Source organism: Melospiza melodia, chromosome 13, assembly GCF_035770615.1.
Source record: "Melospiza melodia melodia isolate bMelMel2 chromosome 13, bMelMel2.pri, whole genome shotgun sequence".
Lineage (NCBI taxonomy): Eukaryota > Metazoa > Chordata > Aves > Passeriformes > Passerellidae > Melospiza > Melospiza melodia.
Window position 1 is genome coordinate 19551559 of NC_086206.1, and position 25577 is coordinate 19577135.

Consider the following 25577-nt stretch of genomic DNA (forward strand, 5'->3'; position numbering starts at 1 on the left):
CGTCCCGTCCCGCTGGTCCCGCTGGTCGCGGTGGTGCCGCCCCGCGGGTCCCGGAGAAGATGGGCCAAGGGAGCATCACCAAATTCTTCCAGAAAAAGTCGCTCCTCCGCTTCGTGCAGAAATATCAGCCCCTGGGAAGCGGCGAGCCGGAGGAGGAGGTGAGGATTGCCTCTCGCCCGGACCTGCTGGGGTAGTTTGTGTGTTTGGGGTTCGCTCTGTGCGCTTTGCCGGGTTTGTCCCGCTGTGGCCGCGCTGTCCCCGCTCCGTGCGAGGCTCCCGCAGCACGGGGATGAGGTGGGTGCTGTTTGCCAGGGTCAGAGCCATGGGGAGCCTTGTTTCTATGCAGGAATCCAAGAGCTGAGGCCCGAATCCTGCCCAGCAGCTTTGTTCCCTGCTCTGAGGAGCTTCCAAACTAAGGAAGAGCGTGGGAGAGCCCTGGAGTGCCATGGGAGGCAGGGGAAATGGAGAGCAGGGCTCCCCTGTCACCAGAGTACCCTGCCACCAGTGCTGGTCACTGGCTGAGGGACTGTGACCCTCAGCATGTGACCCTGGGGCTGTGACCCTGAGGATGTGACCCTGGGGCTGTGACCCTCAGGCTCTGACCCTTGGGATGTGATCATCAGGTTCTGACCCTGGGGCTGTGACCCTGGAGCTCTGACCCTCAGGCTGTTCCTGCACTCCTCTGTGCTGCTCCTGCACCCTCTGTGCTGTTCCTGCACCCCTCTGTGCTGCTCCTGCACCCTCTGTGCTGTTCCTGCACCCCTCTGTGCTGTTCCTGCAGTCAGGGCTGGTAGCCAGTGGCCAAGGAGAGTTTTGGCTCAGACCTGCAGAATCCACTGGGAAATACTGCTTTCCTACCCTGAAAAATGCTGCCTTGCTGTGCCCTCCCTGTCCTCAGCACAGATGGAGTGGCCAGTGGTGGTTTGGGTGACATATTTGATGTTCTTCTTGGTTTTTCACCACAAAATCTTCCAGTCTGGGGTGATCTGACTATTTGCTCAGCACAAGGCTCCCATGGCTCAAGCCCCAGTTTTCCTGGCACGTGGCAGATGGGTTGGGTGCTGTGCCACGTGAACCCCATTTGTGTAATCCCTTCAGCTTAGCCCTGACTGCCATCCCAATGAATTCTAACCACACACTTGGAGAGATTCGTGAGATTTTCCTGAGGGACTGAAGCCTTTCCCAGCTACCATTTCAGCTAATCCCCTTTCTGAGTCTCACCTGTCCAGTGTGGGGTGGGTCAGTGCCACAGGGAGAAGAAAATGAGACACTGAACTCTCACCCTGTGCAGTGCATGGGCTGATGCTGCTCTGCACTGCTCAGCCAGAGCTCAAAACCCCAGGAAAAGAAGATCTTGATGAGGTTACAGAAAGTCCTGTGCCCTGGCTTGGTGGGCAGCTGAAATTTCTGATTGCACGTAGGCAGGAGGCCACTGGCAATTAGGCTGCCTTGTTCTTAGGCTGCACCATTTATGCTCTGCCAAAATAAATAGTGCCATGTATTTACTTCCAAATCTAAACCCCTCTTGAATTTTAGCTCTGGTCCTTGCAGAGAGTGGTGTGTGTGTAACAGAGGAGGGAGGTGAGGAGAGCTTTGGCATGGGGTAGGAGGTAGACAGCAGTGTAAAATGAAAATAAGAACTTGGTAAATCAAACTTATTCCCAGAGTATGATTAAGGCTGGTAAATGACTCCTTTTCCTCCTACTTGATGGTATTTTGCTGCTTCACTTGAAAATAGTTGCAGAGCACTTTCAATCTTATGTGCTAAATGTAAATATAAATATAAATGTATAAAGTGTATATAATATATATTAAATATATATAATATATATTAAAAATATATACTACATATATAATATATAATATATAATATATAATATATAATATATAATATATAATATATAATATATAATATATAATATATAATATATAATATATAATATATAATATATAATATATAATATATAATATATTATATATTATATATTATATATTATATATTATATATTATATATTATATAAATTTAAAATATAAGTATTCTGGTCAAAGCACTGTGCTGGGCCATACAGGTGTGATTGCAGGTGATCTGTTGGGACTCCAGGCAGGAGAAATGCCCAATACTCCAAATGGTGACGAAATGCCTTCCCCAACATATCCTGTGAAGGAAAGCCCCAGAGCTGTCACTGTGGGGTGCTGGCCAGCTCACCTGTGGCCATGGTGTCACCTGGAGATGGCAGAGCACACACCCAGCCCTGTCCAGGCTCTGCTGGCCATGGTTTAACCCTTTCCTGCAGTGCCCCATTCAGAACCAGGGAATTCAGTCCCCAATGCAGGAGAATTCTTGTGGGGCTGATTTCCACTTTAGGAGAACTGTTTCCTGCAGAAATCTGAAGAACACGCAAAGATTGTTTTCTTCTGAGCATCCCAGAGTGTGTGAAAGTGGGAGAAAAGCCTGTGCACTGCTTCTTTACATCCCCTTTCCCTCTGCCCACGCACCAGGGGCACCTCAGTGGGCACAGCCCAGGGCAGGACTCTCAAGGGGCTGCAGCTGGGTGCTTCAAATCAGCTTTACTGCAAAACCTTTTGCACAATCAAAGGCACTGTTTTGAGGCTTGGATCTGCAAGCAGGGGACCAGATCTTTGTTTCATGTAAAAAATCGGAATTCTGTTGAGAGATGTGCAACAGGGAAGTGGGAAATTGTGTGGGAGGTGCAGAAATGGTGGTGGTGGTGGTGAGAGCTTGGAGAGGGAAGCCCAGCAAGGCAGCTCCTCACCTGCAGGGTGGATTCTGCATTCTGCCTGCACCCCTGGAACATGGCTCTTTTTGCCTGCCATGTCCACCCAAAAACAGAAACGTAAAAGGCTTTGGAGAGAATGGTTTGATTAATTTATTGGGTTTTTGGCAGGATAAAGTTTAATATTTGGAAGGGCTTCATGTAATCTAAATAACCCAGCCCTCTCTGGATTGCAGTCCATTAGCTGCTCCAAAGTAACCCAAGACAGGGAAAGGAATATGCAAAGCCTCAGCCTCAGCAGAGGTGGGGGAAAATCCCGAGCACTGATCTTTTGGGCTGCTTGCCAGAGTACACAAAAAGGGCTGTGTGCTCTGCAGAAAGCCCCATGCTCTCTTTCTTGCACATGGGCTGCTCAGTGGCACAATTGATGGATTGTTTTGGGATGAGGGATGCTCAGGTACCTCCAAGGTGGCTCCCAGCCACACCAGCTGCTCCTTACAGCCCCCAGTATCTCCTGATCTTGCAAAGCAATGGATAAACTGATAATTCCCCTCTTATTGTTATATATTATATTTGTTATATTTGTCTTCCTACCCTGCTGAGTGGAGTCTGTGCTCTTGTGCAGAGAGGATAAAGGTTATAAATGTAAATGGATATTGTGGATCAGCCACATCTGCTTTGCAATGTAAATACAGAGCCAGGAGAGGTTTGTTTGGGAAGGGATTTGCACAGGACACTGCCTGGCACCCCACATCCATGGGCTGGGATGGGATTGGGGCACAGAGGCAGCACATGCAGAGGATGAGGAGGGAGATGGGGCCCCTCTGATGCATTTCAGGGGCTGTTCTGGTGGGAAAAGCTGTGCCATGCTCATGAGGGAGAAACCCTTTATTGGGAGAACTCACCCCAGTGAAGCTGTTCCTGTCACAGCAGCCCCTGGAGCAGGGAGCTGAGAAACCTCAGAGGGCTCAGACACATCCAGGGCCTTTGGCATTTATTTCCTCCACACCTTTTTGAAGGTAAATATTGCTGATAGAGCTGGGCCCTGCTTCCCTTGGGGACTGCAGGCATGTTATCTTCATGTCCAGGTCTCTTCCTGCCCTCCAGCTGCTTTTATTAAAATTTAAACTCCTCCAGGGCAGAGCTGTACCTTGATACCTGTGTGTGTCACCTGCAGCACAGAGCAGCCACATTAATCAGGCTGGCAGTGAATTCCAGGATGTGTTTATCCATGGCAGCCTTGTGTTTTCTTCCCACCAAACCCTTCCATCTCCATAAGTGGCTTTTTGGGATTTCAGTGTCAGGATGTCAACAAAGTTACAGGGAACTGATGGATTTGTACAAGCAGCACACCCAAACAGCGATATAAGTCAAATAAATCCCCCAAAGAGGGATATAAATGCAATAATTCACGAGTTTTAAAAATGGAATGGGTATTTTTGTCCCTTCTCAAGAGGTCTGTTAAGGAGATGTGGAAATAAGGGTGATGTCCAGTGCTAGGATGGCTCAAAAAGGGGAGCAGTGCTGCAGCTTCTCTGGGCAAAATGGGGTCACCAGCTTGAGGAAAATGTCACAAAATGGCCATAAAAAGGGGCTACAACAGATGGATATGGCTAAAGCCTGGTCCAGGAGCAGGGCTTAGAGACACTCTGAGAAAGCCCAAAACTGAAACCAACTCCATGAGAAAACAGCCAAGGACATTTTCTGCATTTATGATTTTCTCCATTTATGATTTTCTGCATTTATGGTTTTCCGCATTTATGTCTTTCTGCATTTATCATTTTCTGCATTTATCTCAGGTTTTAGATTGCAAAGCCCTGCATGTTCCTAGAAAGTTCCTGAATATTCAAGTCCCCAAATGCCCCTGCAGGAGGATGAGCCAGACCTGAGTGCATCCCACAGCAAACATCCCAGGGTGCTGGGAGCTGGTGCCTAGTGCCTGCCACAAGCTCTGGGGGTTCCTTTTTTAATGAACACATTAAATTCATTAAACACATTTTTAATGAACACATTTCTGTGCTTTGTGAATGAAGGGAAAAGGGAATGGAGATCCTCTCCCTTGGGAAGGGGGAGATTTCTCCCTTTCTGTACTCAGCCCGATCACAATGCCTTCATCATGGGCCTGGCAGAGGTTTTGGGGATGCTGCTGCTGTGGGAAGTGCATTTTAGAGAAGGAAATGGAGGGAATTAAAAGGGAGAGGTTGGGATGCTGAGGGTTTGGGCTGCCTGGATGAGGCAGGAAGGGTTTACCCTGCTCGGAGGAGCTGCAGAGGCAAAACAGCCCTGGACACAGGAGGGGAGATTTTGCTTCTCCTGGTTCACATTTCTAGCTCACATTTTCAGTTCATTTATTGCATTTTCACGAGGGGAAAAATGTTTTCCTTGCTCTGAGCACTGAGTCTGGGCTGTGAGACACTGGCAGGGGACAGAGCTGCTCTGGACAGGACACTCAAACAGAACAAACCTTTCCTGATCAGCACAAACCTCTCCTGATCAGAACAAACCTCTCCTGATCAGCACCATGAGCTTCCCTTTGTGGCTCCCCAGCTCCTCACAGCCTCTCTCCCCCCACAAGAACCTGCCCATGCCTTTAAGCCTCACAGGTATTAGAATTAGAATTATTTAATTCTAATACCAGAATTAGAGCTGGTATTAAAGCTCTGAGGTTTGGGAAGTGTTGTAGTGACCGAAGGAGCCCAGCTGGCAAGGGGAAGGGAGGGAATGGGATGAAGGGAAAAGCAAGGAGGTGCTGGAAAGCTTTAATTAACACTGCTCTCACCTGACGAGTGCTTTGCTGCGTTTGCTCAGCCCCAGCAGGAGTGTGAGCTGAAAATCATCCAGCAGGAGCAGGAGGTGGCAGTGCTGCCCCCGAAGGACGCCTGTAAATGCCACAAGGAGGACTTGGCAAGAGCCCTCAACGTAAGGATTTGCCCTTGGGAATGTGGGATCTGCTGTGGGAAGGGCCTGAGCTGCAAAATCAGCCTTTAATTGCCTTGCAAACTCCTGGAGTGCCCAATCCTTCTGACTTTTTGTGGGATGGATCCTGTGAGGGTCCCCACCATCAGGGAAAGCTTTAGTGCTTGGCTATGTTTTGGGTTCTGACCTCAGTATTTTTTAAATCCAGGCAGAATAGATTTTATCCCTGCTCATTTTGTTCCCTTAAAGTTTTGTCAGGATGTATTTATTTTTATTTTCTCTTTAAATACACAGTGCAGTCAGAAAACCCTTCTTTCTTTTACTATTTTACATTTCTACTTCATAGTCTATGGTACAATTTCTGGTACAATTTCTCCCTTTTGGGAATATACTTTTTTTCTAATTAACTTGTGCTTACTTCATGGGTTTCTGTGATGGTTGATGATAAAATTTTATAGTTTAACAAAAATATATATTTAAACAGAAAAACAACAGAAGGATTTATTTTCTTCATGTGGGACTGAGCCATGAAGATCTTGCCTAGTCTGCTAATAGGGGTTTAATATAAATTTGACATAATAAGTTTTCTATAATATGAAATGTTTGGGTTGGGTTTTTTTTTCCCTCTAGGTTGATTTACAGACTGGACTCTCTGAGTTTTCCGTGCTCCAGCGCCGGTCAAAACACGGCTGGAATGAATTTTCAGTAGAGAACACAGAGCCAATATGGAAGAAATATCTGGACCAGGTGAGGATTTTCTGCACAGATCCTCATTTCTTGGCAGAAACAAAACCTGGCTGGGTTTTGCTGAGCGTGTGCCTGCATTGAAATATTCAGGGTTTCTACTTCCAGAGGCTGAGCCTTGGAACAGGCTGTGCCCTGGGCACAGGAACTGCTCCTTCCCCTGGGAAAAGCCATTGTGAGGCTCCTCTGCAGCTCCCTGAGGGTGCAGATAACATCTGCAGACAGAAATGGTCCTTTTTATCCCCACACAGCCCACAAATCAAGCTGTAGATCAGATTGCTGGAGCATATTTATTCTCTTTAAGGCAAGTGAGAAATTCGTGAAAGGTTTGAGGAAAACCAGTAGCTGGAAGATGCTCTGGTTTTGGAAGATGCTCTGATTTTGGCTGTCCTTCTAGGAAAGGGGCAGCTGTGGAGCTCAGGGGAGTTTTAGGGTTGATGCCTTGTGAAGGCTGACCCACAACAGAGACTAGATGGATGGAGATAAAGAATAAAGTAGAGATTTATTCAGAAGCCTCAATTGATCCACCTTGGACAGCACAAGAGCCCAGCCAGGGCTGCACCCAAGGTGAACCAAAATGGCCCCAAAATGAACCCAAGATGAACCAAAATGGTCCCAAAATGAGCCCAGGATGAACCAAAATGGCCCCAAAATGAACCCAAGATGAACCAAAATGGCCCCAAAATGAACCCAGGATGAACCAAAATGGCCCCAAAATGAACCCAAGATGAACCAAAATGGCCCCAAAATGAACCCAAGATGAACCAAAATGGCCCCAAAATGAACCCAGGATGACCCAAAATGGCCCCAAAATGCACGAGCGCTCCCGGGGTCTCTCCCTGGGATCAGTTCTGCTCCATTTGCACCTTGCAGTTCATTGTCCCATTGCAGCTTTAGCCCCTGCAGTCCCACCCTGCTTGTTTTTCTCTCTCCAGCCCACGGTGTTTGTGCTCTGGGGCTGAGATTTGGATCATTTGTCCTTGGTGCCCAGCTGGAGCAGGAATTGTTTTGTGTCCCTGCTCTGTGCACAGAGCTCAGCATCCCCTGATGTGAGCCCAGACCCACACACTAAAGCAGCACAGAATGTGAAAAATAGAAAAGCTAAACCTGAGGCGTCAGGGTCTCTGCCAGTGACACACCAGTGACAGGGACATTCAGAAATGGTGCCATGGGCTGTGACACCCACAAATTCACACCAACTGCCCCAAAAGCCAGGCAGAAAGTGATATTTGTCATCTTGTCTTTCCCCAGCTGAGTTATCCTTGAATTTTGCTTTTATTATCTATTTCTCATCAGTATTTAATACATCTTTCACCTCTCTTTGAGATCTTTTAACCAGACAAGGGCCTTTTGTTTGTTTTTATTTTTCATTTCTAACCAGTGATTTGACTGATCTTGCTTAGCTGAATCACAAGGATTTGAGTTGCTTTGAAAGACTTCATTTTTATTTCATAGTTCATCCCTTTTTTCAATATGATTGATATTCTTAAGCTTTTGGTAAGGATCACTAAATCTCTCCAAGGATTCTTTTATTCCTGATAAAAAGTGAGATGGGGGTTTTTTTCTGCTCAGCCTTAAGAACCAGTTTCTCCTACAGGGACACCAAAGGGATTTGTTAGTACATCTCTGATCCTCCTGCAACCTTTTGATGCCTCTGCTCCTGCACCATTCACACCCAGCAGCACTTTGCTGTTGCTTTTTCCAGTTGCTATTTTTGTAAACATCCCCTTTGCCTCGTTTTTCTAAAGAGAAATGGAGGGACTTTCACCTTTGGATCCATCCAAGAATAAATTTAAACCCTGGCTTTCCTGCTCAGCATCACCACACATCTGTTGCACGAAGCAGGCAGATTTATCTTCATCCATTTAATTCCTTTCCATCAATTCCCACATCAGTTAAGCAGAGCTGTAATTTTCTCAGGTAGCAAAAGGGGCCTCAAAATCTCTGCTTAGAAGTGAAACAAGTGAGCACCTGACTCCCACAGCCCTCGGTCCAGTGAGGATTTGAGCAGATTAATTAAAGAAAAAATGAAAAAGAAGAAGAAAGAGGATTTTTGGTTTCAGATTCTAAAAGGACAGTAAAGGTTTTGTTTGTTCTTATTGTGCATCTAAGAAGCTTTTGGAATCAGCTCTGTGTCTGCAAAGGGGAGCAGTGCCTGTGCAAAAAGGGGAGAAGTGGGGGGATTCAGGTGTTTTGGTGTGGACTTCACAGAATTCACAGAATTATTAGGTTGGAAGAGACTTCAAGACCAACACAGCCCCAACCCCTCAATTCAACCCTGGCACCCAGTGCCCCATCCAGGCTTTGTTAAACACACCCAGGGGTGGTGACTCCACCACCTCCCTGGGCAGCCATTCCAGAACTTGATCACTCTTTCTGTGAGAAACTTTTCCCTAATATCTACCCTATATTTCCCTTGGTGCAGTTTGAGACTGCAGCAGAGTTTTTCCTGCTGGTCCCCGAGGCCACCAAATCCCTGTGGGGCAGGAACTGCAGAACCTGACCATGATGTAAGGAGGGTCCTGCAGCAGAACCATGCAGGGACCCTTCCTGAAGGACACTTCCTGAGGAACCCTTCCTGTGGGACCCTTCCTGTGGGACCCTTCCTGAGGGACCCTTCCTGAGGGACTGAGGAACCCTTCCTGCTGCGCCCTCCTTGCTGGGCCTTTCCTGAGGAACCCTTCTCATGGGACCCTTCCTGAGGGATCCTTCCTGCTGGAACCTTTCCTGCTGGGCCTTTCCTGAGGGATCCTTCCTGTGGGATCCTTCCTTTGGGATCCTTCCTGCTGGGCCCTTCCTGTGGGGCCCATCCTGAGGGATCCTTCCTTTGGGATCTTTCCTGTGGGGCCCATCCTGAGGAACCCTTCCTGAGGAAACCTTCCTGCTGGGTCTGCAGCCGTCTCACTTTCAGCACCTCTCCTTCCATATTTCCCTTGTGTTCTCAGTTCAAAAACCCCCTCATCCTCCTGCTGCTGGCCTCAGCTCTGGTGAGCGTCATCACAAAGGAGTATGAGGACGCCGCGAGCATCACCATGGTGAGTGTCACCTGTCCCCCATCACCACGGTGGGTGTCACCTGTCCCCGTCACCATGGTGAGTGTCACCTGTCCCCATCACCACAGTGAGTGTCACCTGTCCCCCATCACCACAGTGTCACCTGTCCTTTATCCCCGTAGTGGTGGCCCCATCACCCATATGACACCTGTCCTTTGTCCCTGTGATGGTGGTCCCTGTCCTTGTCCCCACAGTGAGTGGCCCCTGTCCTTGTCCCCATGGCGGGTGTCACCTGTCCCCCATCCCCACACTGGATGTCACCTGTCCCCACGGTGGCAGCCCCTGTCCTTTGTCCCCATGGTCCCTGTGCCCACACCTGTCACCTCTCTGTTCGCAGGCCGTGCTCATCGTGGTCACCGTGGCCTTCATCCAGGTGGGTTGTGCAGAGCTCTGCAGTGGCCATGGCCAGCAGCACAGGGCCCTCTGCTGTAACTTGGCTCTCCTCTCCCTCTCCTTCCCAAGGAATATCGCTCAGAAAAGTCCCTGGAGGAGCTCAACAAGCTGGTGCCCCCCGAGTGCAACTGGTGAGCCAGGGAGGGGGCTGAGAGGGCAGCACCAAAGGGAGAAGAGAATTATTCCAGGCTGTGGTGCACATAGTGAGGAGCTGGTCTCTGGAGGGGTGGCACTGTGAATGGGTGCAGCTCTAGGTTGGGGATGAAATAATCAGTATTGATCAGAAATTATTAGAATTTTTGTTTAACTATTAGGAAAAAATTAGAAATAAGGAGTAGGCACCCTGTGGAATTAATAAATGCTAAGACAGGACAGTCCCAGAAAAATCTGCTCCACATCCCTGCAGCATCCTCTCTCCCCAGGCAGGAAAAACCTCACCTGTGTGTGTATTATTTTCTTTAGGGTAGTTTTTCCTTAGAAGGTCTGGGCACAAAGCAACACCTGAGTGCAGTGCAGGTGGGAGGGGGTTCCTGTCCTGCCTGGTGCTGCACACACGTGTCAGGCACAGGCACAGCCAGGTCACAGCCCATGGAGCAGCTGCAGGGTGCATCAGACACCGCTTTCCCCACTTTGATGTTTGTTATCAGTGCTGGAAATCACAAGAAACGTTTTCCTTATTTATGTCTTTACAAATCAGTTTTGTCACAGCTAACAGGAATAAGTTGTGAGGCTCAGGGAAGCCTTGCCCTGCCAGAGAGGTGTGGGGTTTTCCTCTGGTCCAAAGTTCACCCTGGAGCTTACAAACCCCACTGTTGGTTCTTTGTTTATTTATGATATGACACCAGAAGCATCCAACTGCCTGGAAGGCTCCACTTTGAATGCAGCAGTGGAATGCCAGGGGTAATTCTAGCTTTAAAACGCCTCTTTTTTAGGTTCAAGAGTCTGAAATTCATTATTTAAAGCATGTAAGCACAACTTCTCATTGCTCCTCTAGTGTATAAATAAAGTTTATAGTTTATAAAGTCACTCCTGAAATGTAAATCATCCATAACCTGCCCATCTATTTACGAATTAAAACCAAGCCCAAGCTGAACATAATCCTCTGCTCATTGCTATGAAGATTTTCTGTTCTTATTTACATTGGAAGCTCTTTGGGGCAAGGCTTTCTTGCCAGCCACATTCCCAAGCTTGCAGAAGGAAGAAAACCCTCACAGCCTGCTTCCCTTTCTTCTTTTTGTTCCTTTTGCCTCATGTAGCCTAAGGGAAGGAAAACTGCAGCACCTTCTAGCACGAGAGCTGGTGCCTGGAGATATCATCTACCTGTCTGTGGGTGACAGGGTTCCTGCAGACCTCAGGCTCATCGAGGTAAATTCAGCTGGAAACCAGCCTGGCTGGCAAAGCCTTGTCTTAACAGTGCCAGAAATTCATCTTTTGAATTAGGTTACAGATCTGCTGGTGGATGAATCCAGCTTTACTGGGGAAGCTGAGCCTTGCAACAAGACTGAGGGTGTGCTGCTGGAGGCTGGGGACATCACCACGCTGAGCAATGTGGTTTTCATGGGGACCCTGGTGCGATACGGGAAGGGGAAAGTGAGTCCTGACATCACTGATTTTTTCCTTTCCCGGGCATTAATTAGAGATTATTTTGGTGTGGGCATGGAGAAACAGGAAAAGGTGAATGGCAGAGGTGAGGGTGGATGTTGGGAAGGAATTCTTCCCTGTGAGGGTGGGGATGCCCTGGCACAGAGAAGCTGTGGCTGCCCCTGGATCCCTGGCAGTGTCCAAAGCCAGGCTGGATGGGCCTTGGAGCAGCCTGGGACAGTGGAAGGCGTCCCTGCCCATGGCAGGGGCTGGAACAAGAAGCTTAAGGTCCCTTCCATCCCAAACCCATCTGGGTTTCTCTAGGTTTTTCCACCTCCATCTCTCTTCTTCCCTTTTTTCAGGGCGTGGTTATTGGCACGGGCGAGAATTCGCAGTTTGGCGAGGTGTTCAAGATGATGCAGGCTGAGGAGGTAACACAGTCCCTGGCTGGGGGAATTCTGGATGCCCTGGATGAAAGTTTGTGAGCAGGAGCAGTCCCAGGAGCCAGTGCACTGGGCTCAGTTCTGCTCCTGCCACACAATGCCCGTGTGAGTGAGGGACACCAAAGTGACAGAGGAGGACAGGACAGGCTCTGCCCTTGGAGGGTTGAGGGTAGGAAAAGCACAAGGGACCATGGATTGAAACCAGCACTGTTGGGTCACTTGTTCTGAGCTAACCATCTTCTCCCCATCCCACAAAACACCCAAAGAAGAACCAGTCATCTCTAATTTTTCCAGACTCCCAAGACACCTCTGCAGAAGAGCATGGACAGGCTGGGGAAGCAGCTGACCCTGTTCTCCTTTGGGATAATTGGTGAGTGGGATGCAGGGCTCACACTTGCATGGCTGGCTGTGGGATCCCTCTGTGCTCTCCCAAAAGCCCTGGTGGGTCTGGCTTACCTGGACTTAGGGGCTTCCAGCAGGGACAGCACTGAAGGAGAGATTTGGGTGCCTCATTGGGTTTTAGTTCCACAACATCAGCTAAAACAGGTTAGGGAATTTTTAAATTCTTTTTTTAATCAAATCCTTTATACCTCCAGGTTTGATAATGCTCATTGGCTGGCTGCAAGGGAAACATCTCCTCAGCATGTTCACCATTGGAGTCAGGTGAGGACTGGAGAGCCCTTCTCTCTTTCATTTCTAATGAAACATCCCAAAAAATTCCCTGTTCAAAACAATTAACTTTTCACATAAGAGAACTTGAGTAAAACCTTTCATAAATATGTATTTCTCATGCACTGGCAAAATTATTGTGAGGTTTAAACAGAGTGGAGAAAAACAGAACCAAGCTTGAGGGTTTATTTAATTTTGTAAACTGTTATCTCAAAAATCTTCACTGGCATCTCTGCCTCATCCTGCTGTGGGTGCCCTTTCCTATCTGTGCTGTGAATTTAGTGGGAGTGTACCAACAGCAAATATTACTCTTTGCTGTTCCCACTGGATTTACATCTAAAGAAAGGAATGCACACCTCATACAGCATAAAGAGGCATGCACAGCTTCTTAATCAAACACAATAAAAATGTGTTTTCAGCAGTGCCCAGAAAACCTGTTAACTTGGCGTTGTCATGGTTCTAAAATAATTTCTTAAATAAAAAATGTTCTATGGAAAGAAAAAAAAAATCCTGGGTGAGGAAACAACAGAGAAGCCAAACTGATTCAGTGCAAGGAAAGTGGTAAATTCTGAGTTTTGGAGGGCAGATAATGGTTTTATAAGCTCTCCTGGATTGCATTTGCACATGCCTAGAAGCATTCAGAGCTTCCCAAGGAATATCTAATGTCCAGTATACAGACTGGGCTGGATTTTTCCAGCATATCAGGTGTTGCAGGTTTTGATGATGGGGACATTTGGGGAGCCGGTTTTGTCCCCCACATTGTGGGTAAGAGAGGAGGTGAGGGACTGTGGTCAGAAGCCAGTGGTTAATATGTGAGCCCTGATGCCAAGGAATATTCAATTGCCATCCTCAGAAAGTTAAATAAATGAAATTAAATCCAGTCTCTACATCCCTGCTTAGCCAGAAATTACTTCTCTTTGTCAATGTAAAGAAGAAAAATAACTGCTCTGTCAAAATCATCCAGGAAAAGCTCAAAGGGCTGGATAAACATCCTGCTTTTGTATTTACAGTGTGCCAGGGTTATCCCCTTAGGAAAACTCAGCCCTGGGGACGTCCCTTTGGCACCTTTGGGTCAGTACTGTGGTTCGGGCCCTGTGTTGAGGCTGTTGTGTCTCTGCTGTCCCCAGCCTGGCCGTGGCTGCCATCCCTGAGGGGCTGCCCATCGTGGTCACTGTCACCCTGGTGCTGGGAGTGTTGCGCATGGCCAAGAAAAAGGTGATTGTGAAGAAGCTGCCCATAGTGGAGACCTTAGGTAAGGCTGCAGAGGGGCCACGCGGCCTGGTCACCTGCCAGGCTCCCAAATCTGAGCTGGGCAGCCACAGGCTGATCCAGAAAAATAAATTTGGAATAGGGTTACTGGGACAGAGCAACCCACTCAGAATTAAATGCATTTTCTGCCCTGTGTTTCCCTTAGTTTGGTGGTGTGAACATGGTTGGAATGGTGCAATCCAGCCCACGGGGAGCAGGCACACATTGGGTTATAAAATCTTTGTTTCTCCTTCCTCTCCATGAGTGGGATCCTCCTGGAGATCCATCCTGCCCACTTCTTCAGTGTCTGGCTAAAGAAACCTCCCCAGCCCCTTCCTGACAGCAGAAATAAAGCCATTTTTCCTTCTGCAGGCTGGGTGGAAATCTCCTTGATATCCAAAAAGTCACGGAGAGGGGGACAGAGGGGACTTGAGGAGGTCCCAGCACATCCTCGCGGCTGCAGGGCACAACACACCAGGATGGAATTGTTCTTCCAGCTCCCCTTATCTTTAATTTGTCCCTCACTCCCAGGTGGCTGTACCCCAGGCTTTGCTGCTCTGCCCTGCTCAGGGTGGCAGGGATATGGAGGAGGAGACACAGAGTCTCTTTAGCACCACTCATCAAAGGCACAATAAACACCAAGGCTGGGCCATGCCGTTCCCAAAATCTGCTGCACAGCCACGTCCTGCAGCTAAAACCTGTCCTCTTAGGAAACACTGCCATTGTTTGAACTGCCCTTGTTTGTTCTGCAGTTAAGGAATCTTATCACCCTGATTTTATTGTCTCTGCCCTGACCCAGGACATCTGAAAGGGCTTTTCCCTCCTGAGGGAATTTGTTCTGCTAGGGCTGCGCCCACAGAGGCGGAACTGCAGGTGCAGAGAAAGCACAGCCAAAACTGTCTGGGAAACTTCTGAAAAGGAGAAAAACAATCCTTTTTTTAATTATCACTCACTGAAAATGAGGTATTGGAGGTCACAGCTTTGCTTTTTGCTAATCCTTCCAAAGTGTGATTCATTTAATTGCAGCCCAATCTGCTTTATTTTCTCTCCAGATTTTTACCTGGAGGTCACTGTGCTCATGGGGTTTGTGCCTGAGCACTGTGATCACCTCCAGAGCCAGGGATGATATTCACACTCCGGAGGGAGCTGGAGCCTGATGCTTATTTTGTATTAATTTCCTCCCTTCTTGGGCGTAGAAACTATCTGGAAAGTCGTGCCTCTGCTAATTCACCCTCTTGTGGTATTTTGTAAATGGGCTCTAGAAAAATGTGCTTTGCTGGATCAGGATTGGCACAAAGCAGAGTAAAGGGGCAGATTCTGTTCTTGGATGTGGATCTTTGAGTATTTTTTGTGACAGTCTTTAACCGATCACCTCTCACAGTCCCTTGGCGAGGCAGGGAAAGGCTGCAATTCCTGATTTAGAGAAGCAAGGCTTAATTGGCAGGGTGGGAATTGGGTCTGTCTCTTTGGAATAGAGCAGCTCTTCTGTTCTGTGATATTGCAACTCAGAAACATTGACCAAGACAATGTGACCCTCTTCAGGTGTCCCCTACCACATCTCACACCCCAGTGACGCTCACAATGCCCCAGTGTGCACTCAGATCCTTCCTTTCCCTGTCAGGGTAAAGGATCTTTCAATCTTTTCTCCCTTTCACCGGTGCACTTCAAACACCACGAGTGAAAGTTGTTCTCCCCCCCCTCAATCTCCCTGCTGGGCTGCATTACTGCCCAGTTGTGACTGGATCCATCCCTGCCCCAGGTTGCTGCAATGTCATCTGCTCGGACAAGACGGGCACTCTGACCGCCAACGAGATGACGGTGACGCGGCTCGTGACCTCGGACGGCTGCCAGGCTGAGGTAGGCATGGGGCTGAGGAGCTGACCCAGCCTCTCCTGCTGGAATCCAGCAGCACCCAACCTGCCTTTGGTTCACTCAGACACAAAGCAGGGAGGCTGGCCAGCCCCAAACCCAGCAGTTTCTGTCATATTCTGTACAGAGAAGGGATTTATCCAGCCCTGGGGACAAGCAGAGGTGGGGCTGAGGGGACAGAACTGCTCAGGTCCCACCGAGATGTTCATTGGAGAAAAGGAGACTCAGAGGTGACCTTATCACTCTCTACAACTCCTGAATGGTGACTGTGGTCAGGTGGGGTTGGTCTCTTTCTCCAGGCAGCAAATGTCAGAACAAGAGGACACAGCCTCAAGCTGCAACAGGGGAAATGCAGGTTGGATATTAGGGAAAAGTTTTTCACAGAAAAAAGTGATAAAATATTAGAATGGCTGGCCTGAGGAGGTGGTGGAATTGGAGTTTTTTTGAACACATCCCTGGGTGTGTTTAACAAAGCCTGGATGTGGCCCTGGGTGCCAGGGTTTAGTTGAACTGTTGGGGCTGGGCTGGACTCGATGGTCTTGAAGGTCTCTTCCAACCTGGTCATTCTGTGAATTCTGTGATTGACATAACTGTTCCCTGCAGTTACTGTAAATTCTGAAACCTGCCACTGACCTGTGGATGTGACAGTCTGATCAGAGAGAGAAAGCCAGATAAACCTTCCCAGGAATTGCTCTGGTTTTGAGAAGGTTGAGAGAAAGAATTAAGACAATCTTGCAGCTGGTGTTCTGAGCAGTTGTTTTCTCATCAGATATTTACCAAAAGGTGTCTTCTTAATTAGCCAGTGGTGTGATGGGGTGTTGATTAAATGACCAACCAGGTCGACCTCTATTGTGTATAAAATAATAAGTTTTCAATAAAACTCAATTTAACTTCCTGAAGATACCTGGACTCTCTGTGTCACCTCACTCCTGTTCCTGACCTGTGACACTGACTCTTGCTGCTCCATCTCCTGCAGGAATATTTATTATAACAGCAGCTTCTTTCTCTGCTTGGATCATTCCTCTCTGTGCAAAATGAGGGGAAATGCAAAATGTGAGGCAGAGGAGAGACAGTCAAGAGAGCAGGGCTTGAACAACCCAGTGATGCCAAAGGTCTGCATCTCTCCCTTGAGCTGCAGGAAACTTCTGGAATCTATAACAAGCAAGTTCCCTATAGGACAAGTTCACTCCTTTTGTCCCTAAAAAGCCATTTTAATGTGATATTGTCACTGTCTGCAGCCTTTCCTTTAAGCCTTGCTTTGAGAGAGAAAGAAGAACCCCTGCTCTCCTTCAAAATGAGAATTTTCTTGAGTGCAGCCCCCTGCACACGTCTGCAGCCCAGTCCTGCCTGGCAAAGGGGAGATTTCCCACCTCTCTCTCCCTCCCTCCCTCAGGTCAGCGGGGTGGGCTACAATGGAGATGGAAATGTTTATCTTCTGCCATCCAAGGAGATCCTTAAAGAATTTTCCAACATCTCCATCGGGAAACTCGTGGAGGTAAGTATAAATTATGAACCAGCTTATCCTAGTTACATTCAGTTTTCAGTTGCACAAATAACTTTGGATAATTACTGGGGGAAAAAAAAAAAACAAACATACTTTTGTAATTCTAAAATGGACTGGCTTGCTAAAACATTCTCATGGAAAGACTGAGTGTGATGTAAGTCCTGAAGTTAGGAGTGAAAGGCAATGATCATAAGGCATGCAGGGAGAGACCAGAGCCATCAGCTTCAGGAGTCAATGATATTCTGAATAAAAATACAATTCTGGCAGAGGAGAAACCAATAGATTTTACCCTGTTCAGGTTTTTAATGTGCACAGTTTCTAGACATTAGCCAGCTACACAGTCAGTTTATAAATTTATTGTGATGTTCTCTGGGTTTTGTGTCAGCTTTACATAAAATTTTGAACATTCAGCTGCAGGCTAAAGTGGAGTGTTTGGGTGGTGAAATGATTCAAGCTGGAATCTCAAATGGAGACTAGGTCCTGTTTTATTCATACTGCACATTAGAAACAATAGGAGGAGAGACTGAGCCTTCATTTTCATGATCTGTGAGCTCATTAGATGTATCTTATGTTTTCTTGATGTTAATTTATCCAAAGCATAATTATTTACCATAGTACTGGTGTATTATATGCATTAAGTGGCTTTAGAAAGCACAGGAACTGATCTCAAGTGATGCTACTGAGTTTTTCCCAAAACTTTTGGGATGTGGCTCCTTTCATTCCCCAACCTTCCATCTTCCAACCTTCATTCCTCTTCTTCCATTTCATTTAAAGACATTAAAAAGCTGTGACTTCAGTAATGACAAAAATATCCCATGCAAACCTGTCCCTTTCTCCAGGCTGGCTGTGTAGTCAATAATGCTGTTATCAGGAAAAACACTGTGATAGGACAGCCCACAGAAGGAGCTCTCATTGCCCTGGCAATGAAGGTAAGACCCTTAGAGTTTAAAATTTCCCTGAAATTCAAATAAATAAGTAAATAATTTTTAAAAAGCTGGATTTGTGAGGTCTGGCAGCAGAGTGAGACTGCTGTTAATTCCCCAGGCTGGTTTTGGTCCTCCCCTGTCCCCTCTGCCACAGATGTTTCCTCTCCCAGCCATCCTTTAGTCATGGACAAACACTTTGCTTGAGCTCCTGTGCTGACAGCAATCATTGCCTGGCTTGGTTAATCCTGCACTTAGGCTGGGTAATGCATTTCTTTTGGGCTTAGATGGGAAAACCTTTTTAATATTTCCTGCACGTGCCAATGAAGAGTCCAGGAGGAAGAGAAGAGTTAAAATGGGCAGGAACAGGCCAGGCCAGATTGCATGGCAGAGGATCACCCTCATTTTGGGGCATCTGCTGGTTTGTACTTTTTCCTTGTCACGATTATGTAAAACAAGATGTTTTTATGGATATTGCACTCACACTCCTGGGCAGAGCTGTGAAACACCCCAAGGTGTCACCTCATTGGTGTCCAGGAGGTCCCTGATGAAAGGATGCCCCTGCAAACATCTGATCTTACTCCTGCTTTTAAAGCTCATAACTCTAGCAGTGAAACCATGATTTTTCAATTTTTTTTTTCTTTTTAAACAATGGCATTTCCTTTCCCCAAATGCTGAGTTAAAACCTTCCTCCTGCTCTGGAATTCAAGCCAAGCAATAACAGAATATGAGGGAGGGTGTCTCTCCTATTTTTCTTTTTAATGTTTTGGTTTGGTGGGAGCTGGGGACAGATGTGATCAAAAGCAGCTTCCAGTGTCTCCCACTTCACCTGGCACAGGAGTGTATTGATTTGGACTGAAAGGTTTTGTTGTGAATTGCATTTTGAGTGTAATTCATCAGGAAATAATCCAAAACCACATCCATGACTGACCATTCTGTTATTTGCTATTTCCTTCTTTCAAGTAGAGGTGCTGGGAAATAACCCAGAAAAGAAACCCAGAAATCTGCTCAGCCATAGATTTAGGGAATGGATTTGAACCTCCTTTGACCCAAAGCTTCACAAAAAGGCAGGGCAGCTCCCTATTCCTTAAAAAAATTATCAGGAATCAAGCTTCAAACTCCAGTTTAATTTATCCCATATCAGCCACACCTAAAGGGAAAAAATAGTTTGAAATATGAATTTTGCTCTCCTTGTGTTTTCTCTTGAGCTCTGTGGTATCTGACAGCCTGGAAGGACACAGTCAACAGTCAATCCTTGTGATATGGAAAATATATCCAGGTTTTGGCAATGCCCAGCCTCACAGAGCTCTTTTTGTTTTTCCTTGCTTCAGATGGAATTAGCTGACATAAAGGACATTTATGTAAGAAAGAAGGAAATTCCATTCAGCTCCGAGCAGAAATGGATGGCTGTGAAATGTACACTGAAAAATCAGGTAAAGCAAACAGAGGCAGGGGCTGGTTTTGTGTTTCTAATTGTGCACCTCAACAATGGGCATGAAATGGTATCTCCTCAGCAAATAATGTTTTCAGGAGTTAACTGTGTCTGGAGAAAACAGAACAAACCTCAAAATTCCCAGCTTGGGGGGATTTTTAGCCTGTAAAACTGAGTTTGAATGGGAGGGGGGAATACTTTTCATACAGTGGTTCAAGCAGGAAAACAAAAGCTTTTCAGAGATAAGTGACAGGGAGAGAAAGGTCTGGTGTGTGGGAGGAAAGGTTGGCCCTTTGTCCCTTACTGGGTTAAGGAGCTCATTTTGGCTGATATTATGCTCTGGTTTAAAAACTCACCAACCTTTTCATCTCCATGCTGTCTATGAGGGCTGAACATGAAAAATGGCCAGAGCAAAAATATCCCATCCTATCCATAATATATGCTCCTGGGCATCTCTTGGAACAGGTAGAATAGGAAACAGGATCTTTTCTACCTAAAGACTTATTCAAAATGTGCTCCTTTTTTTGGGCAAAGTGTATTTTCTCCTTGCTTTCAAGGATCAGGAAGATATTTACTTTATGAAAGGAGCATTTGAGGAAGTTATCCAGCACTGCACTCTGTACAACAGTGGTGGCATCTCTCTGTCACTCACACCCCAGCAAAAAGCCCTGTACCAGCAGGAGGAGAAGAGAATGGGCTCCTCAGGACTTAGAGGTCAGTCCTTACTGCCCCTATCTGGCTTTAAACTTTTCTGCTCTGTTGTGGTTAGGATGGGCAGGGGCTCAGTCCACACAAAATCACAGAAGGGTTTGGGTTGAAGGGACTTTAAAGTTTATCTCATCCCACCCCTGCCATGGCAGGGACACCTTCCACTGTCCCAGGTGCTCCCAGCCCTGTTCAGCCTGGCCTGAGACATCCCAGGATCCAGGGGCAGCCACAGCTGCTCTGGGAACCCTGTGCCAGGGTCCCCTCACCCTCCCAGGGAAGAATTTATTCCTAATCTCCAATCTAAATCTCATATTTCACCTTAAAGGCCTCAGTTCTTAGCATCACTTTCATGGTCTCTTCCCAACTCCTGTCAGAGTGCCAAGGGCCATGCCTCAGGTCTGCTAGCTGATCTGGTTTTTTGTGCTGGGTTTAAATTAGTGAGTTTGAAAGGAGCTGAAAACAAGCCCTGGAAATTGAGTGTTTCTCTTCCATGGAGAGCTGTGATTGTCTGGGACACGCTCTGGATGCTGCATTGCAGAGCTTTGTGCTGGGCTCAATCTAAGCATGCTCTGCCAATTTTGATTTTGGAGAAGACAGCAACAAAAATCCACTTTGGAAGGAGTTCCAAACATGGATTTGGGAGCTGAGATTTCTGTTTGAAGCTTGGTTCAATCCTTTGCTGGGCCCAAATCTCTCAATCTCTTGACCCCCAACTGCCTCTTACCAGAACATCCCCTCAGAAACACCTCAGACTTCCACACAGTGACACAGACACCATTCCCAGCTCATAAGGAGATGAGGACAAGCCTTGACAGCTGGATTTGGAGGATGGTGGAGTTAATGCACAGATTCTCCCACCATGTGTCCTGTGGTTAGGAGCTCCTGTGCAGCGCTTGATTTACAATATCCAAATTATCTGCCCTCGTGGCAATGGCAAATTACTGCTCTGAGGGGAAGTGATTAACACAGGCAGCTGCTGCAGCTTTTGATTCCATCATCAAAGCAAGGCTGACATGGGCCCCTGGCAAAATATCCTTGAGTGATTTAAGAATGATTGAGTGATAACGGGTGTGCACCAGGAACAGAGACAAAATGTTCAGAGCCTGGATGTTTACATGGTGGGAGTTTCACTGGTTTAACTGAATTTACATTTCACATTTTTAGGTTTTAAAAAAAGTGTAAGTTTTTGCAGGAATGCTATTGTTTAACTTAGGAGTTTAACAGTGTCTGGTTTAACATAACATTGCTCAGATTTAATCCATCTGCATTTAGGCGAGACGTGGTAGACAGCTTAAAATTAGTAAGAAAGAAATCCTAAGAGAAACATGTCAAACAGAAATGCTCTCATTCAGAGAAACTATTATTTAATGGACTGAATTTTTGTGTCTGTACAAGATCTGATTGTAATGACTAAAGATCTGTTTTTAATGACTTTTGCTGCTGGGAAACAGGCAATTCAATATCTTCTCTAAATATTCCTTTTAAAGCACAGAAATGCATCATTAACAATTTACTCTTGTCCTCTTTTTCCCCCTTCTGTTCCTAGTACTTGCTTTGGCTTCAGGTCCAGAACTTGGCAAACTAACATTTCTAGGTCTGGTGGGAATAATAGATCCCCCAAGGGCTGGGGTGAGAGAAGCTGTGCAAATCCTGTTTGAGTCTGGTGTGTCAGTGAAGATGATCACTGGAGATGCCCTGGAAACAGCTGTGGCTATAGGTACCAAGCTTTGCTGCTCTCCTGGGGGTCTGTGGCATGTCTGTCACATCAGTCAAGTGTTTTATCCCTTAATAATCACCTTTATCATTGTGTCTGTGTGCTCAGTAGAGGCTTTAAAGGTCACTGAATTTTTGCTTTTCCATTGAAACAAATTTTAAATGGAGTCTAGAGCAGCTACAAACTCTGGTCCAATTTCCAGTAAATTAATTCCAATATTTTAGCACCAAAAATGGCAAAAAATGTCAGTGTAAGCCTCTTAAAAGACACATATAGCATTGCTAGGATTATACAATCCACTAATATTTAGAGTGTATCTTTTTTCTTTGCAGGACAGAACATTGGTCTCTGCAATGGGAAGCTGAAAGCCATGTCTGGGGAAGAGCTGGACCAGCTGGCAGAGGCAGAGCTCTCCTCCACTGTCCAAAATGTAATGGTTTTGATTACATAAAAAAAAAGCTTATTTCCAATAGCTTCCATCTAATACGAGATTATATTTTGCCTTTGTTGTTTTTCAGGTTTCCATTTTCTTCAGAACAAGCCCAAAGCACAAACTAAAAATAATAAAGGTACTAAGAGCCTGTGAAATTCATTGTACACCTCACAAAAACAAGGGGGAGGGAGCCTCAGTTCTCTGGATGATCTGATCTTCCCCAGCAGCATCAGCTCAAACTGAAGGACTGTAAAACCCCAGCTAGAGCACTGGCACTATTTCTCTGAAGGTGTTAGCTGTGGAATTGGACTTGATGATCCTCGCAGGTCCTTCCCACCTCAGGATATTCTGCGATTTTATGATTTTTCTTGCGAGTCTTGGGGCCTGGGCATACAAAAAAAAAAACATGGTGAGGTTTTTTACAACATCAGGAGAATGATTTCTGAGGGTTTTACTGCCCCCTTCTAACTTCTGATATTCTATGATTTTATGATTTTTCCTTGCAAGTCTTGGGCCCTGGGCATACAAAAAAACCAAAACTAGTGAGGTATTAGCAGCTACAACATCAGGAGAATGATTTCTGAGGGTTTTACTCCCCCCTTCTAACTTCTGATATTCTATGATTTTATGATTTTTCCTGCAAGTCTTGGGCCCTGGGCATACAAAAAAACAAAACTAGTGAGGTATTAGCAGCTACAACATCAGGAGAATGATTTCTGAGGGTTTTACTCCCCTCCTCTAACTTCTGCTGGAGTTGTGAGATTCCCTGTACTCCTGAAAAACCTAATTCTTGCTCTGAGCTTTGTGCTCTGTGTGCTGCCGAGTCCGTTTTACCCTCAGAGTCCAACAGATCTTTCAGTACAAAAGGAGCAAAGCAGACAGTCCAGGCTCTGAAATTGCCAGCATGGCTTGTTCCTGTCGTGGTTTGAGAGCCTGTGAGCTGTCCCTTCCCACAGGCCTTGCAGAGGGCTGGTGCTGTGGTGTCCATGACAGGGGACGGGGTCAACGACGCCGTGGCCCTGAAATCGGCCGATATCGGCATCGCCATGGGACGGGCGGGCACAGACGTCAGCAAAGAGGCTGCCAACATGATCCTCGTGGATGATGACTTCTCAAAAGTCATGTAGGTTTGGAGATCTTCTTACTCTGCAGCTCTTTTCTGGCTGGCTGCTGCAGCAAGCCTGCTTGTTGTGTAAGGAGGGCTGGGGATGGAAGTGGAGAGCGCCAGGGTGGATCTGACTTGCCTTTATTGCACACATGGCAATGACTTTCCTTCCAAGTGGTGCTGACCAAGCCATCTTGCACCTGAAAGCCCTGGCTCCTCTAACTGGGGATCTGAGAGCACCTAAAAGCCTGGGTAGAGCAGAGCTTTTTGGTCATAATTTGGGCTCGGTGATCCTGGAAGTGTTTTCCAACCTTTATGATTCTGTAGCTTACTGGGGATCTGAGAGCACTCAAAAGCCTGGGTAGATCAGAGCTTTTTTGCTCATAATTTGGGCTCAGTGATCCTGGAAGTGTTTTCCAACCTTTATGATTCTACCTCACACTCTGCCTCATCCAGGAAGCTCAGAGGACAAACGTAATTTGCAATGCTCTGTTGGTTCATAACAACAGAGTGGGCAGGGTACAGTGAGTATATAAATAGGTCCCAGGCTTGCTTTATGAACCAAAACCTGGCCATGTGACCCAGGCTTTCAGATCTATGTGTTGATAAAGGAATTGTAAGTGAGAAGCTGCATTGACAGCCTCCTGCTGAGCTGGGCTCTGAACTTCCTCTGCAATAAGGGCTACAAAAGACAGTTGTGTTTTGAGTGTCACAGGGAGCTCAGTGTAAACAGTGTGAGTGCTCTTGACTTAATAAAATCCCCTCTCCCTTCCAGGAATGCAATAGAAGAGGGAAAGGGAATATTTTACAACATAAAGAATTTTGTCCGGTTCCAGTTGAGCACGTAAGTTCCTGTTCGCTTCAGCTCCTGTGAAAGCAGCTTCAGGGTGAGGCCCTGCACAATGATGTTCTGTGCTTGCAGGAGTATTTCAGCTTTGAGCCTAATTACCCTGTCAACAGTGCTCAACCTACCCAACCCACTCAATGCCATGCAGATTTTATGGATCAACATCATCATGGACGGGCCGCCAGCACAGAGGTATGGAAGAGTCCAATGAGCAAAATAATCTTGGGTTTAATATGTCTGAATTTGGCCTAGGAGCACAAACTGTTGTGATTCCTCATCAATCATCATCAATGGTTCAATAAGCTGCACTTCTGTTCCCTCCTGGTCTTTCAAAAAGCACTTCACATTTACTTGAGGTTTTCTGCATTTTCCAGGTTTATGGTGGAATCACTTAACTTTCCCTTTTTTGACCAGCAATGGCCTGTTATCCTGAAAATACCCCCAGGGAGTAGTGGGGATATGCCCCAAAATCACAAGACTTAGGAACCTCATCCAACTGCTAATTACAACTACAGCGAAATACAATTACAGCTTCCACATTATGCTCAGTCTCACTCTGGGGTGGTCTGATGATTTAATGTTATTTTAGCTGCTCAATATGCAGAAAAGACCTTTGGTATCAGTGACATGGACAAATTTGGGCCTTATGTCACCTTGCTTGAATATTCACACTGTGTCCCAGAGAATTGCACCCTCCAGCTCCATCCTGGTTTCTCAGGATGAACATTTTGGGACCCTGCATTAATTAACACATCCCTCTGCTTCTCTTGGAGGCAGCTTGGGGGTTGAACCTGTTGACAGGGACACCATCAAGCAGCCTCCCAGGTGCATCACAGACACCATCCTCAGCAAGTCCCTGATCCTGAAAATCTTCATGTCAGCAATCATCATCATCAGCGGAACCCTCTTTGTCTTCTGGAAGGAGGTGAGGGCAATCTGCACTCGGATCTTGTTTCCATCAGGGTGGGTGGAGCACAAAGTGAGGGCAGTTTCTGAAGGACATCAGAAGGACTTCCTGGAGTCCATCCCATGGAGAACCATCACTGTGAGCAGAGGGCTGAGAGAGCAGGGTCAGCTCCCAGTTCTGCTCCTGCCTCCCTCTGTTACCTCTAATTTGGTCCTTCCAATCCAGAATGGGAAAACTTATTACTTAATCAATACTTTAAGGGACTTTTCACCTCCAGCTTTCCATTTTCCCAGCAGAAAATGCCGAGTACAATAGATTGCTGTTGGTACTTTAAGTTTCAGTAATTGAATTT

General features: G+C 46.5%; 1 protein-coding gene across 2 annotated transcripts in view; it reads left to right on the plus strand.

Moving 5' to 3' along the window:
• ATP2C2 (ATPase secretory pathway Ca2+ transporting 2) overlaps window positions 1-25577 on the plus strand; it is a 27562-nt gene continuing 1985 nt past the window's right edge. Inside the window, exons 1-24 of one of the 2 annotated variants that reach the window (XM_063168113.1) lie at window positions 1-158; window positions 5545-5655; window positions 6283-6399; window positions 9342-9431; window positions 9787-9822; window positions 9912-9973; window positions 11099-11207; window positions 11283-11432; window positions 11786-11854; window positions 12161-12236; window positions 12463-12529; window positions 13663-13787; window positions 15543-15640; window positions 17046-17147; window positions 17996-18085; window positions 19411-19512; window positions 20069-20225; window positions 21766-21936; window positions 22266-22363; window positions 22452-22502; window positions 23323-23489; window positions 24247-24315; window positions 24394-24510; window positions 25096-25243. In XM_063168113.1, coding sequence (XP_063024183.1) covers window positions 60-158; window positions 5545-5655; window positions 6283-6399; window positions 9342-9431; window positions 9787-9822; window positions 9912-9973; window positions 11099-11207; window positions 11283-11432; window positions 11786-11854; window positions 12161-12236; window positions 12463-12529; window positions 13663-13787; window positions 15543-15640; window positions 17046-17147; window positions 17996-18085; window positions 19411-19512; window positions 20069-20225; window positions 21766-21936; window positions 22266-22363; window positions 22452-22502; window positions 23323-23489; window positions 24247-24315; window positions 24394-24510; window positions 25096-25243 — 2481 coding nt within the window. In that variant the 5' untranslated portion in view covers window positions 1-59. Of the gene's footprint in view, window positions 159-5544; window positions 5656-6282; window positions 6400-9341; window positions 9432-9786; window positions 9823-9911; window positions 9974-11098; window positions 11208-11282; window positions 11433-11785; window positions 11855-12160; window positions 12237-12462; window positions 12530-13662; window positions 13788-15542; window positions 15641-17045; window positions 17148-17995; window positions 18086-19410; window positions 19513-20068; window positions 20226-21765; window positions 21937-22265; window positions 22364-22451; window positions 22503-23322; window positions 23490-24246; window positions 24316-24393; window positions 24511-25095; window positions 25244-25577 lie in introns of those variants that run through there. The other variant, XM_063168114.1, reaches the window with a different exon arrangement.